Genomic DNA, 14,961 nt, shown 5'->3' with positions numbered 1-14,961 from the left:
ACATCCCTCGTGTTTAAAATATAAATCGCGTTCCGCTGGATGGATGTTTTTAAAGGCACTTCTGAGAGTTTATTTTCCCCCGCTTGGCAAGCCGACCGGACGTGACATGGGGGCGTGGCAGCATCGACGATCCAATTTTTTAATTCGAAGTTCGAGGTTGTGACTTAATTTCGATCGATTTCGATTTAAAATCGAAATCGTGACACCCTTAACTGCAAGTGAACTCATGAGTATACTAGTAGTTTTCTTGACTTATACTTCAAGTGTACATGCAAGTGTTCTGTTAGTGTACTCTTAGTAAACTAGTAGGTTACTTATTGTGTGCTGCAGGTATACTTCCAAGTGTTCTTTTAATATACTTTCAGTTAACTAGTAGTTTATTAGTCATATACTGAAAGTGTACATGCAAGTGTTCTGTTAGTGTACTCTTAGTAAACTAGTAGGTTACTTATTGTATACTGCTTGTGTAACAAAGCACTTTGACACTGAGGATCCATCTGCAGGTTTTATTAAACACACATATTCCAACAGGCAAGGTCAAACAACAGCAAACACAGCAATGTAGGGCAGGCAAATCTCGTAGTCATGAAACAGGCAAAAGGGTCCGGGCAGTCAACAAACATACTCATAAACCGGGTAAAACAGATTAAGATCAATAAATACAGCCGGTACAAATCATGACTGAATGTTTCCAGAGAGTTTATATAGGCTGTCCAATGAGTTTCAGGTGGCAGAGTAATCAGTCCAGGTATGAGGGATTGTGGGAAATGGAGTCCAGAACAAAAGTTAATATTCAGGGGATTCAGCCATATATATATATATAGATATATATATACAACCTCAAATCAGAAAAAGTTGGGACACTGTAGAAATTGTGAGTAAAAAAGAAATGGAATAATTTACAAATCTCATAAACTTATATTTTATTCACAATAGAATATAGATAACATATCAAATGTTGAAAGTAAGATATTTTGAAATGTCATGCCAAATATTGGCTCAATTTGGGTTTTATGAGAGCTACACATTCCCAAAAAAGTTGGGACAGGTAGCAATAAGAGTATAAAAGTTAAATGTACATATAAGGAACAACTAAAGGACCAATTTGCAACTATATATTTATAGTATGATGTTAAGTTCACTTAAAGTAAAGTTGAGTAGTAAACTACTAGTTAACTAAAAGTATAGTAAAAGAAAACTTGCAAGTATACCTGCAGCACACAATTAGTAACTTACTAGTTTACTAAGAGTACACTAACAGAACACTTGCATGTACACTTTCAGTATGAGTACACTAGTTAACTAAAAGTATAGTAAAAGAATACTTGCAAGTATACCTGCAGCACAAAATTAATAACTTACTAGTTTAACACTAAAGATTCTCCATAAAGATAATATACATTTGTACACTACATATACTTTCAAAATTTACTTAAAATATACTGTTTCTAAATTATGCTAAATAATGTATTTTATAAATATGCTGTCAGTGCATTATTATGATGATAACTTTAACAGATAAAGTATACCTAAAATAAACTTTAAAATAAGTTCAAATACTTAAAAAAATTGCACAGAACTTTAACTCCAAGTTTATTTTTTAAAGTATACTTTTAGAAAATATACTAAATTATAATTATTTTGAAATATGTTAAAAGTTTAATTGTAAGCAAATATGTTGTAAGCATACTTTCACTATATTTAAAGATGGTACATTTCTTTCTAAGTATATTTGTAATGTACTATTGCAAAGTTAAATATACTTGAAATACAATAAAGTATATTTATTTTTCACCAGGGCTATTCATATGGCTTTTTGCAGCTTTCTTGATGTAGCTTTCATTGTTGCATTTTTACTTTATACTTTTAAGTATATGTCAGTAAACAAGTATAGGCCAAATATACTTAGACATTTCTGTCAGTATAGGTCAAGTATACTTTAGTACAATTTAAGTATATTTCTGAGAAGTACCTAAAGTACATTTTAGAGAAGTACATAAAAATGTATACTTTCTTTTTTTAAGTTTAAAATAAGTATACTTACAGCACACTTGAATAAACTTCTTTTTCGTAAGGGAGGTTGGTGGAGTATGTACACATATGTGGTTTTATAGGTTAGTTATTTGAGAATGGCCTTCTTGTACGAATAAACCCTAGCCTAGGTTTTCGTGAAACGCCGCCACTGATTAGTAGAGATTTCTAGATTCATCTTCTTGGCACAACGCCAGAGTTCACAGGGGCGTGGAATCACATGTTCACATATAAGGTAAAATTTAATGCAAAAATCCGTTCCTCTAATAATTTTATCTAAACATATTTTTTTAAATCATTATTGAACATTAAAATCAATCACGTGGCTATAGCTTATGGCATTTCCGTTGTTTATATATGTTATGGATGTAAATTACATTAATTTCATGGGATAATGCAGATGTTGTGCAAAATGCATTAATGACAGAATTAAACAAGTCATTAAACAAAACGTAAATAGAACACATACCGTTTCAGATGTAAATATGATGCCAATAAGTCATTAATCTGATTGATTAGTATTTGATATGAAAGTTAGTCAACACTTTTATTTTGGAGTTTTTTGCACTATGGCAGAGGCGTTTAGAATGTTAGAAATGTAAGTGCCATGGAAAAGACTGAAAGCTCTATAATATAATTCGTTTGATGTATGTGTTTGCACAAATTTCTGTGAGCTTTGCACACTGTGCCCCCTTTGTGCATGACGCCCCTGCTTAAGGGACACATTTTTTTTACTAAGTTGCCTCTGACAATGACATGTTTGTCCGGTGGCAGCTACCGTAGCTTCTCTATGCATTTCAAAAGCAAGGGGTGAGCAGTGGACTGAGCCGTTGGTTGCAATGCGTAATCTCAACACTATGTCGCAAAAATTTACACACTGCACCTTTAAGGGTAATAGTTTTGAAAGTTATATCTTTAAAGGTAAAATATACAGCAGCAGAAAAACATAAGAGACAATTTGAAGTTTTCAGTTTATCTAAATGTACTATAGCTATGTGTTTCAGTAAAAATTATAATTATTTGTTTCATTCTATCAACTAACAAAAAACATTTTTGCCAAATTCCTAATAAAAATAATATTTTTATTTGCATTTATTTACTGAAAATTGAAATAGAAAAAAATGAGTCAAAATAAATAAAAAGATTCAGATTTTGATTAGGCTTACTGCAAAAAAGAAAATCATTTTTAAAATCATTTTTATTTAAATTCATTTTTAACAACACATTGCCAATGTTTTCATATTTATTTTAGGAACAATTCAAAAGTGAATATTTGATTAAACAACCCTGATTTTTAAAAACATCTTTCATGAGTCCTTTTATGCTCTCAGTCTTGTACATTGCTGTTGTGTTGACTTTATCACTCCTGAGGTTCACTGTTGGAAGTCAACAGACACTGAACTGAAATGATAACATGTAGACATGATTATAAAAGACAAAACTGTAGTGATCTATAAAAAATTTTGTCGCCTTTATTAAAAAATGATTTCTACCAGGGGCGTCGCTAGACCCCTTTTACTGGGGCACGTGCCCCAGTGTAAATCTTTTGTGCCCCTGTGTAAATCTCAAGTTTACATTTTAGCAGTTAACTAGTTTATTCATTTACAAAGACAATCGCGGCAAAACGGATCTATATGCAATGTAGTTACCCAATTCACGTTTGAAAAAGCGACGCAGCAGTTGCACTGACGCGTCCGCGCACGGACATGAATTGGTGCGCGGACGCGGACATGAATTGAGGCGTGCACGCGACTGTTTTGCCGTGCGCAGCCGCATACAAAGTACACGCGCTTGAGTTGGTTTATGAAAACATGACGAGAATAAAGTAAGTTTCTAAATAATAATGAAAATCTTATTTTCACCCGATCATTGACGCATGTGATGGACATCAGAAATGTTTTGTGCAAAGCAGGAAAAGGGAAGCAAAAATGAGAGATGATGAATTTAAGGGAGTAAAGACACATAACATCTTACCCTGTCAGGGCTCAAACATTAGAGGGAAAATCACAGAAAAACCTCTGTCAATGTCTATAAAATTGCATTGTTCACATACAAAAACTGTGTTCTGTATTTTCAGATATGAAATTAATATTTAGTTCACTAGCTCTAGGTCATTACATAAATAGTTAGCAGTAACTAAGATAGATTTTTTAGTAGCAGTCATAAAATGAAAAAAGAAAGTTATTAATCATTGTTATGTAAAATGCAAATGTGCATAAAAATATTTTCTCTCCTGCCATTATTATAAACATTTTATGCCTTTAAACATGTTAATAATGTTGTATACAGGGGCGTCACTAGGCTCATTTTAGGGGGGCTTCAGCCCCCCTAAAATTCTGTCCAGCCCCCCTAAAAAAATATTTGATTCATTAATTTGTGATCGCTTCAGTCCCCTATAAAAACTCTTTAGAAAAGGCGGCATGCTGCGTCAAGTTTCGGCTCCTCCCCTGATCTGAGTCAGCATGGATTTAGCGCGTTTTTCAATCCGCAGGGGGGCCGAGCAGAGCGAACATCAGTAGTACAGGGCGGACTGGCCATCTTGACCTGGCGGCTGTTCTAACCTGCCATGCAGTCAGCTCAGGTTGACGTGAAATAATATGATATGAATGAATGACGGACCTCTTAAAATCTACGAGTCAGTCAATCGCGGTGAGAAAATGCCACCACATGACCAAACGGCGGCAACCCACTGCTTTTTGGCTTTATCTAACAAATATGCAGCGCAAAGGAGACGCAGAGAGAGACAGACGCAGCGAGATGCTGCAAAATCAATCACAGAAATATTAGCCAAGAAGGTCAGTCAAGTTACCAGTAAAAGCACGCATCTATATTGCTTATTAACGTTACATGTTTTAAAGTCAGGTGCTGGCGTGATGCATTGCTTTACAGTTGTTGTACTGAACGCATCAGGCAGATAATTGCATGCAGCGAAATACCAGGTTATTGTGAAGTGTATCCTTTTATAAAACTAGTTATTTTTTGTGTGGAAAAACTGGATCAAACGTGCAAATCGAGCTTTTAATGGGCATTTCACCATATATTTGCAGTAAAATAACTTTTTTAAAATCTAACAATATAAGTAAAGTAGCCTATAGCTTATTAAATATGTTAATTCATTTCATTTAAAATATTAATATTTCAACATTTGAACTCCTTCCTTTTAAAAAGTGTAAGGCACTTGTGTATTTGTCTTTGGCATTGTGTATTAAGTTTTTGAGGGTTCAACATGGTATTTTTAATATTAGCTTGGCTTGGTTTACCTATCTTAACATTTTAAACAATACTAAAACGTATCAACAAGTAAAAGAAAATAAAACAACAAGTAAAAGAAAAAAGTTTTGATTAAACTATATCAGAAAGAAGTAAGTAAGTACCCATCCAGAGTTTTATCCATTGTGGTACCCCTTGCTTATAAAAAGGTTGGAGACCCCTGACCTACAGTATAGACATAGGGGCTGTTTCCCAAACAGGGCTTAAGTCTAGTTCAAGACTAAAATGCCTGTTTGAGTTTTAGTTCTTAACTAAATGTAGCTTGCACTAACATATCTTAAAATACATCAGTCACATTGTTTTGTCTCAAGATGCACACCTGTAATATTTTTGTAAGGTATGCTTGTAAAAACTACATAAACATCCTAATATAACTAAGGCCTTGTCCTGGCTTAATCTAAACCCTGTCCTGAAAACCACATCATAATGCATCTTGACAACTCAGTATTAAGGTAGATCACTTGTTGGTCATTCCCCTTTTCTATATTTTAGATCTGTATAATTCCCAGATTAACACAGTGGCTATCAACTAATAATATTAACCTATAAGATTAGCAAATCCGGTTTATGTTTACATTTATGTTAACACACACATTTATCTTATTTTCTGGTTAAAAGTTTATTTTGTCAAAAAAATCCTTGGCTAAGGTTTCTATGTGAGCATAGAAATGCAAACAATAAAATGATGTGTTTGTACTGGAAATGTGTATGTGTATTTGCACAGTGAATAATGAATCAGGAAGTCTTCATTGTAAAAAAATCTCCATTCCTAAATGAAAATTTTCTAGTTCCATATATGACACACAGGGAATACAATGGAATAGTGGATTGCAATAAGGTTAGTAGTATACAACCTAATAGTTAAATAATATTTTTTAATCATACCCTTACTGGGGGCTGAGCCCCCCTAAAATGAAAACCCTAGAATCGCCCCTGGTTGTATATATGTATATATGAAGATGATACTTAAATATTTTTAAATAAATGTTTGTCTTTCCCAGTACTTGTTGCAATATTGGAATAGTGGGTTAAGCAAAGGAAATTGTATCTTGCACACCGCAGGCTTTCAAGAAAAAGTAAAAAAAAAAAAAATGGGGGGCCCGTGCCCCAGTAGAGCTTTATGTCTAGCAACGCCCCTGATTTCTACTTCTACACATGCAGTGAATAAGTCAAACAACTGAAATTATTTTGCATATCAAAAAATGATGTGAAAGGGGGAAGCCCAAGCCTTAAAAAGTGATGCAAAATGCTTGTCAAAAAGTGGTGCTATGGTAGGGGATAACCTCCTGTGTGCATTTAATACTGACCTGGGGTGAGGATTATTCTTCCTTTCAGGGTATTGCACAGTGGAGTCAAAGCAGAGTGCTCTGGACAGCTATTATATAAATGTCGCATGTGCTATAAAAACTGGTCTGTGTGTTGAAAACATTTTCTATTGTAGCACGCATGTGAAAGTACAGTTTTGCAAATTTTGCCAGAGCCACTTAATAGTGTTTAGTGATCTCCTTGTGTTTGTTCTTGTGTGATATTGACGGCGCACTGTTATTATACATTTTAGTTCTAGTTTATTGTGCATTTAAAACCCGCGTCTGTGTTACATTGAGTTATTTCCTACAACTACATTTCCCACAATTCCTAAGTAACGTGCCCATAATTTCTACACCGCTGCTAGTTAAGCGTGTTGATGGGGATAATGCAAGTTAAATAAATACATAGACTGTAAAACAAATGGACGTAGTGTCCTTGACGTCACCCATAGGTTTGTGAAGTGAAGCTTAAGGGATAGTTTGGTCAAAAATAATATTAAACCCATGATTTACTCACCCCAAAGCTGTCTGAGTTGCATATGTCCATCGTTTTTCAGACGAACACATTTTCAGTTATTTGGAAAATGTTTTAAATTTTTCAGTTAATCAAATGTAAAGTTATGGGGTCCACTCCTTCAAGTCCAAAAAAAAATGGCCTCCATCCTTCGCAAAATAAATCCAAAATGGCTCCAGTGTGATAAATAAAGGTCTTTTGAGGGTAATGCGCTTGGTGTTGTTGTAGAAATATCCACTTTATAAACTTTATAAATGAAAATAACTACCTTCCGGTAGCGCCGCCATCTTAGACTCCTCTTCTGGAGAGAGTATCAGTGGAGTGTATGCCCTTTTTTTGTGACAAATTCGGAAGGCAGGGGCACAGAACAGCAGCAGAGTAACCTCCGTAAACTGCATAAGCTCTCATCCTGAATGTGAACGCGACTAAGATGGCAATGTTTTTGCATCTCACTAGTACTATGTGCAAAAAATGTAACATACAGCCCTGCTATATTTGCTGTGACCTTCAAATTAATGACCTCTTAACACCCAGTACTGTATACTTGAATGATCACTTATACACAACACATCAACACTGTTTTCTTCATCATGTGCCATTCTGTACTTTATAACATCAGCACATGACCACAATACTGTTTAATAAAAGTTATTACTGTTATACTTGTGATTGATCAAAATGTAATATTTAAATAAACCTCCTGTCTGTTCATTGCTATTGTTGTAATGTTTTATTTTGTTTCTGTTTCTCCTTACAGACTACAAAGTAAAGATTGTTAATGAAGAATCAAAATGCCCGTGTTCTGGTCATCATCAGATGAGGAGGACACTTCATCTGAAAATAGTACTTGAATACAAACACTCAATAATCTACAGCTATTATAAATTACATTTTATAAAAAATAAACAAATGTTACAAGAATTTCTACAGTATGTAATATTATTAAGCAATATTTTTTAAATGTTATTATAAAAGTATTATGCTGTAAGGTTTTATTCTGTGTTCTGGGGCCTCATTTATAAAACTTTGCGTAGGATTTGCGTCAGAAGTGGCGTACGGAACAGAAATATTCGGATTTATAAAACCGTGCGCACGCACATCCTACGCTTTTTTTCCTTAATAAATCACAATAAATTCTAAATGTAGCGCAGCTTTTGCGGCTTCATGACACGCCCATAGTTGCCCATAAATAGTCCGTGAAACGCCCACAAGTTAATATGCATTGATTGCGAAATCATGGCAAACACATAGAGGACATAAAAAAAACGTAAATTCACTCAATGTGAAGTAGAAGTTATCGTTGGCGAGGGGGAAAAGAGGAGAAAAACGTTGTTTGGAGGGCACAGTGTGGGCATTACGCATTGTGATGGGGCATTTTATTTCCATTCATTTAATTGCATCTGACAAGCTACAGATGTCGGTAATAATCGACCTGGAAATGGGACATTGTTCAGCGCAAATGTAATTTCTTGTTGCTTCCTGAATGTTTGAGACATACGCCATACATTGTTTTATCAAAAATAAAACACACTAAAGGCATATGCATGAATACCATAATTCCGTAGATTATGAAGATATGGTTTACTATGAAAACAACTTTCCCCAGTGGACAATTAATACATCTATCTATTTATTTATCTATCTATCTATATATCTCCTTAATTATCTATCTATCTGTCTATGTAATTGCATCTATATCTGCTCCGCCAGACGGACACATTGACGAGAATATCAGTTTTGTACATTATTTCGTTCTGTTAACTATATTCTTTATGAGGATGAATTGCACAACATGCCAATATTATTGCAGAACATATTTCACTTTTCTTTTAGCAAATATGTGTTCATTTGAATTTTTGTTGTAATTTTCGATTTATTTATTTCTTTATTTTGTTTCACTGCTGATCGATCAAACGGGTGTTCGTGTAGGCTGTTAATTGTAAGACTTGCTTTGTGAAGTCTTCATGTTATTTATGAGAGGTAGTGTTGTCATTTTTACTTTCACGTGTTTCTTCCATCTGCCGTCGGTGTCGCCATTTCTCATTTCACCCGTTTTTGTGCGTACGCCTGTGTCAGAGCTTGCGTGACGGACAGCACATTTTCCCGTCAAGTTTGCTTTTTATAAATAACAACTATTGCGTAGAGAGTGGCGTACGCCTTCTTTTGTGCGTACGCAACGTTTATAAATGAGGCCCCTGGTTGTGTTCTGTGTATTTTTGTTATTAGGACTTTTATTTTGATACTCTGTTCTGTTCCGGCTTTTATTTTGAAATGCATCATGCCATGTCACATTTCACACTTCCTGTCTGTTTTTGTATTTAAGCACTTCCTGTAGACCTGTTCACGGCTGATTATTACAGTTGTATGCACAGCCTGTCTGCCTGTAATCTGTTCATCTGTTTATCTGTTTATCTGTATCCTGTTTTGCATCTGTTCCTGTGTTTGACCATTGCCTGTATTTTGGATTTTGATTGCTTTGCTGCCTGCCCTGAACCTTAGCCTGTTATTTGGATTACGATTGTTTGGATATACCCTTTCTGGATTTGTTTGCTGGCCCTATTGGGATTTTACAATAAACCACCTTGGATGGATTCACCTCTCACTCGCTTTCATTAAAGCACCCCGTTACATATGCATAAATTTTAAGAACATTCCTATTGCTTAAGTTGCTAATCAATAAACCTACAGTATAAAGATCTGTGACACTGAGTCTGTGTAAATAATTACATTATCTTCATTAACATTCTGAGATCCTCTGGATTACCTGACTCTTCAACAGGTAGAGAGTTACTGCTGTCATTACAGCTAAAACAAACCATGCACACTGAATACTTGTCTTGTACAGACATTAATGGAGAGTTGAGTTCATTCACATACATTTAAAAAAAAAGATTTGTATTAAATTTGATTTGATATACACAGTTTGTGTGTTTTAGTGTTACTTTTGCTGTGTGTTGACAAAAATGTAGTAGAGAGCCTTATAAATAAAATTTAATTGAATTAATTTGATCTTACTGTCATTTCTTAAAAGGTCATACATGTGATAAACTAGCACCTGTAGCTGATATGTAAGTCTTTAACTGGTGTAAGTTTTGACACAACTGCACATCTATGCACTGAAATAGGGAGTCAGTGATGCTGCAATCATTGCCCAGATATCAATATATACTCCACAGAGATCCACACTGTTGAGTTCAGAACAGATCCGCCCTAAAGTCTATCTGGCTGGGTGATTGGGTTAAGTTAATCTGGGTGTCATCTGCATAGCTGTGGTTAGCAAATTTATTCTTTTTCATCATTGGCAAGTGGAAACATATACAAATTAAACAGAAGTGGTACAAGAACTGAGCCTTGTGGGACTCCACAAATCATAAATGTCCACTCAGGTTATCTGCGAGGACCAATCCAGAGAGCCCTACAAAGCTGTCCAGTGTGATTCATTAATAATGCGTATAGGGTGATGTTACTGAGATTTAAAGTGAAAGTGACGTGATTTTTCAAGATTGGTAGCCCATACTCGTAATGTGACCTTTGCATTTAACTCATCTCAGTGAGTAGTAAACACACGCACCTTGAGCATTAAGTAATTTTAACTGCAGATATCACCAGGAGGGTTTATGTGCCTTGCTCAAGGGTGTCTTAGTCACAACCTGTCGACCTTGAGACTCAAAGTGGGAATCTTTTTAATAATAGCAGCACTACTATCTTCTCTGAATCAGATTTAAGCGCATATCATCTACTATCTTGGAGATCAATTGTCTGAAATTCAATATTTAAATATAAAAAGTACAATTATCTCTGAGGTGGTTGTGATGAAAGTCTGAATGACTGTTTAAAAAAAATTACAGACTGTTGTTGTTTTTTAATACATTTGAAGTGACTCACATTCATTTATCATTCAGGGTTTACTGAATATTCTGTGTTATAAACTGGTTTAATATAAGATCTACAAATGTTGTGGTAGTTCTTGCATGAGACTTTATAAAAGCAAGTCAATGTTATTTCTTTATACAATTTGGTTGAATCTTGCACACTCTCATTGGATACTGCAGCTGTCGGAGGAGGAGGAGCCAGCCTGATCAAGAGTCGTCAATATCAAATATGTTGGGATCGGGGAGGCAAAATAATCGCAATGACATCACACACACCAGAGGTTTTGCTGGACAAAAAAATCTGCTTCTGTAAAGCACTAATCGGCCATGACCCTTTTCTGACGAAAAGGGTGCAAATCGGACTGTACATTTTAACAGAAGGTTCTTCATCAGGGAGTTTTTCATCTGCTTTCAATCTCAAAATATTAAAACAAATATCACATAAGACATTAATTCACTGATTTCGTGTATTTAGTTTTTAGTTTCAACAAATTCTTTCCTTTTAAAGTCTTAATCTCATGACAGTAATTTTCTAAATATGTATTGTTATTTAAAAACCTCTCGTCAAAATGGATACCAGTAAATCATGACACAAGGCAGTGTTTATTAGTTGATACTGAACCCATTCACATGTATTGTGTAGTATAGAAATAAACCTTGCGTGTTCAGTAAGACTCTATATAAAACAGTGGTGTTAATACAGAATACAGTGTCACATCTGAATTAAAAGCTCATTTAAGATTTATATTTACATCTGATTACACGACAAACTATCAGATTAACTTTAAACACAACACTATCAGACTGCTTTTTATAATTCTGAGAGATTTATTCTGGCATCATGAAGGCAAATAATACATTAAACATGTTGTGATAAAAACATTATGTGACTTTACAGGAAAGAAAAAAAGAAACAATTTATATTTATTCAGACACTTTTATACAGTATTGTTCAAAATAATAGCAGTACAATGTGACTAACCAGAATAATCAAAGTTTTTAGTATATTTTTTATTGCTACGTGGCAAACAAGTTACCAGTAGGTTCAGTAGATTCTCAGAAAACAAACGAGACCCAGCATTCATGATATGCACGCTCTTAAGGCTGTGCAATTGGGGTATTAGTTGAAAGGGGTGTGTTCAAAAAAAATAGCAGTGTCTACCTTTGACTGTACAAACTCAAAACTATTTTGTACAAACATTTTTTTTTTCTGGGATTTAGCAATCCTGTGAATCACTAAACTAATATTTAGTTGTATGACCACAGTTTTTTAAAACTGCTTGACATCTGTGTGGCATGGAGTCAACCAACTTGTGGCACCTCTCAGCTGTTATTCCACTCCATGATTCTTTAACAACATTCCACAATTCATTCACATTTCTTGGTTTTGCTTCAGAAACAGCATTTTTGATATCACCCCACAAGTTCTCAATTGGATTAAGGTCTGGAGATTGGGCTGGCCACTCCATAACATTAATTTTGTTGGTTTGGAACCAAGACTTTTCCCGTTTACTAGTGTGTTTTGGGTCATTGTCTTGTTGAAACTACCATTTCAAGGGGATGTCCTCTTCAGCATAGGGCAACATGACCTCTTCAAGTATTTTAACATATGCAAACTGATCCATGATCCCTGGTATGCGATAAATAGGCCCAACACCATAGTAGGAGAAACATGCCCATATCATGATGCTTGCACCTCCATGCTTCACTGTCTTCACTGTGTACTGTGGCTTGAATTCAGAGTTTGGGGGTCGTCTCACAAACTGCCTGTGGCCCTTGGACCCAAAAAGAACAATTTTACTCTCATCAGTCCACAAAATGTTCCTCCATTTCTCTTTAGGCCAGTTGATGTGTTCTTTGGCAAATTGTAACCTCTTCTGCACATGCCTTTTTTTTAACAGAGGGACTTTGCGGGGGATTCTTGAAAATAGATTAGCTTCACACAGACGTCTTCTAACTGTCACAGTACTTACAGGTAACACCAGACTGTCTTTCATCATCCTGGAGGTGATCATTGGCTGAGCCTTTGCCATTCTGGTTATTCTTCTATCCATTTTGATGGTTGTCTTCCGTTTTCTTCCACGTCTCTCTGGTTTTGCTCTCCATTTTAAGGCATTGTAGATCATTTTAGCTGAACAGCCTATCATTTTTTGCACCTCTTTATATGTTTTCCCCTCTCCAATCAACTCTTTAATCAAAGTACGCCGTTCTTCTGAACAATGTCTTGAACGACCCATTTTCCTCAGCTTTCAAATGCATGTTCAACAAGTGTTGGCTTCATCCTTAAATAGGGGCCACCTGATTCACACCTGTTTCTTCACAAAATTGATGACCTCAGTGATTGAATGCCACACTGCTATTTTTTTGAACACACCCCTTTCAACTAATTCAACTAATTGCCCAATTGCACAGCCTTAAGAGCGTGCATATCATGAATGCTGGGTCTCATTTGTTTTCTGAGAATCTACTGAACCTACTGGTAACTTGTTTGCCACGTAGCAATAAAAAATATACTAAAAACCTTGATTATTCTGGTTAGTCACATTGTACTGCTATTATTTTGAACAATACTGTATAAAGGGACTTGGAAACCTGAATCTCATACAGACTCAAACTCATTGTTTTCTGTACATAAAGCCTGAATAATCTACACAATCTTCTGTACATGAGGTTTAGAACAGCATCATTTCATATGTCTTATACAAACATATTGTGTTCAGACCTCACATTCACATTAATCAGAGCTTATATAGAGAATATTCACAGAAATACATCAATCAGATCAACACTTTCTCTTACAGTACTGTATATTCATCAGTTAAACACTGTGTACATCAGTGTTGGGTGTAACACATTACAAGTAACGTGCATTACATAATAATATTAATTTTCTGAAGTAACCTAAGTAACGCATTACTTTTTAAATGTACACATTAATATTTAAGTTACTTTTTTAAAGTAATACAAGTTACTTTTTAGTTTAATTAATTTGATAAAAAATAGGTACTGAATTAAACTGAAGATAGTCACATTATGCACTCTATGCGTACACGCCTGTGTGGGAACAGTTAGAGTCAGAAACTGAGATGGCAGGCCAGAGCTCAACATTTTTGTGATGAAATATGCAATGAATGCAGAACTTTTCAGTCATAAAAACACCTGCAAGGCCTGAAAGAGATCAAACCTCAGCCAAGAAAAAGTAACGCAAAAGTAACTAAAAAGTAATGTAAGCATTACTGTCCATGAAAAATAACTGAGTAATGCAATTAGTTACTTTTTTTTAGGAGTAACTTATATTGTAATGCATTACTTTTAAAAGTAACTTTCCCCAACACTGGTGTACATCCCTTTAACAAAATAAGACACACTTTTAAAGAAATGAAAAATGTTTTTCTGTGTACACAGTGTTGAACTTTTTTATTTTATACCACTGCCTGTTAAATGCTGTATTCTGATTGGCTGAGAAATGTTTCATGGGTATGCATTATTATTTTCTGAAAAATGCACACCTAAATTGTCAAATGTCTTAAAAATAGGCACCAGAGCAATGTTTGTGGTAACCGTGGTATAAGTGAAATAATTGACTCTGCTTCGCCTCGTGCTACATTACCACCTTGGGTGTGCCTTATTTTCTTATAATTCAACGCCCGTCGTCAATAATTCTTTACTTATGTTATGTTTAATTGATTTTATATTTTGTATTTGTATATTGTTTCTATTTTATGAAAATTAACCATGGTTTTATAGTGTTAAAAGTGTAGTAACCGTTTTTTTTTTGTGTATTGATTCCTAGCAAAACCATGGTTTTACTACAGTAAACATATTTTTTAAAATGTAGTTAAACCATGGTTATTTTTCATAAGCGTATTCAGAAGATATACACTGACCGGTCACTTTATTAGGTACAACTTTCCAGTTGCTTATTAACGCAAATAACTAATTAGCTAACCTCACTCAACTAATCAAC

At 34.8% G+C, this 14,961-nt stretch overlaps 2 protein-coding genes across 4 annotated transcripts in view; both read left to right on the top strand.

The window, feature by feature from the left end:
• Positions 1-10,093, top strand: part of LOC141362953 (ribonuclease inhibitor-like) — a 44,047-nt gene extending 33,954 nt beyond the window's left edge. The window contains exon 6 of the mRNA XM_073865271.1: positions 7,880-10,093. Within this exon, the coding sequence (XP_073721372.1) occupies positions 7,880-7,901 (22 nt within the window). The 3' untranslated portion in view covers positions 7,902-10,093. The remainder of the gene's footprint in view (positions 1-7,879) is intronic.
• Positions 1-14,961, top strand: part of LOC129452697 (NACHT, LRR and PYD domains-containing protein 3) — a 224,675-nt gene that overhangs the window by 159,593 nt on the left and 50,121 nt on the right. The gene's annotated exons all lie outside the window — the stretch shown is intronic.

This window comes from Misgurnus anguillicaudatus, unplaced genomic scaffold, assembly GCF_027580225.2.
Source record: "Misgurnus anguillicaudatus unplaced genomic scaffold, ASM2758022v2 HiC_scaffold_31, whole genome shotgun sequence".
NCBI lineage: Eukaryota > Metazoa > Chordata > Actinopteri > Cypriniformes > Cobitidae > Misgurnus > Misgurnus anguillicaudatus.
The sequence above is the reverse complement of the archived record's forward strand: the minus strand, read 5'-3'. Positions and strand labels throughout refer to the sequence as shown.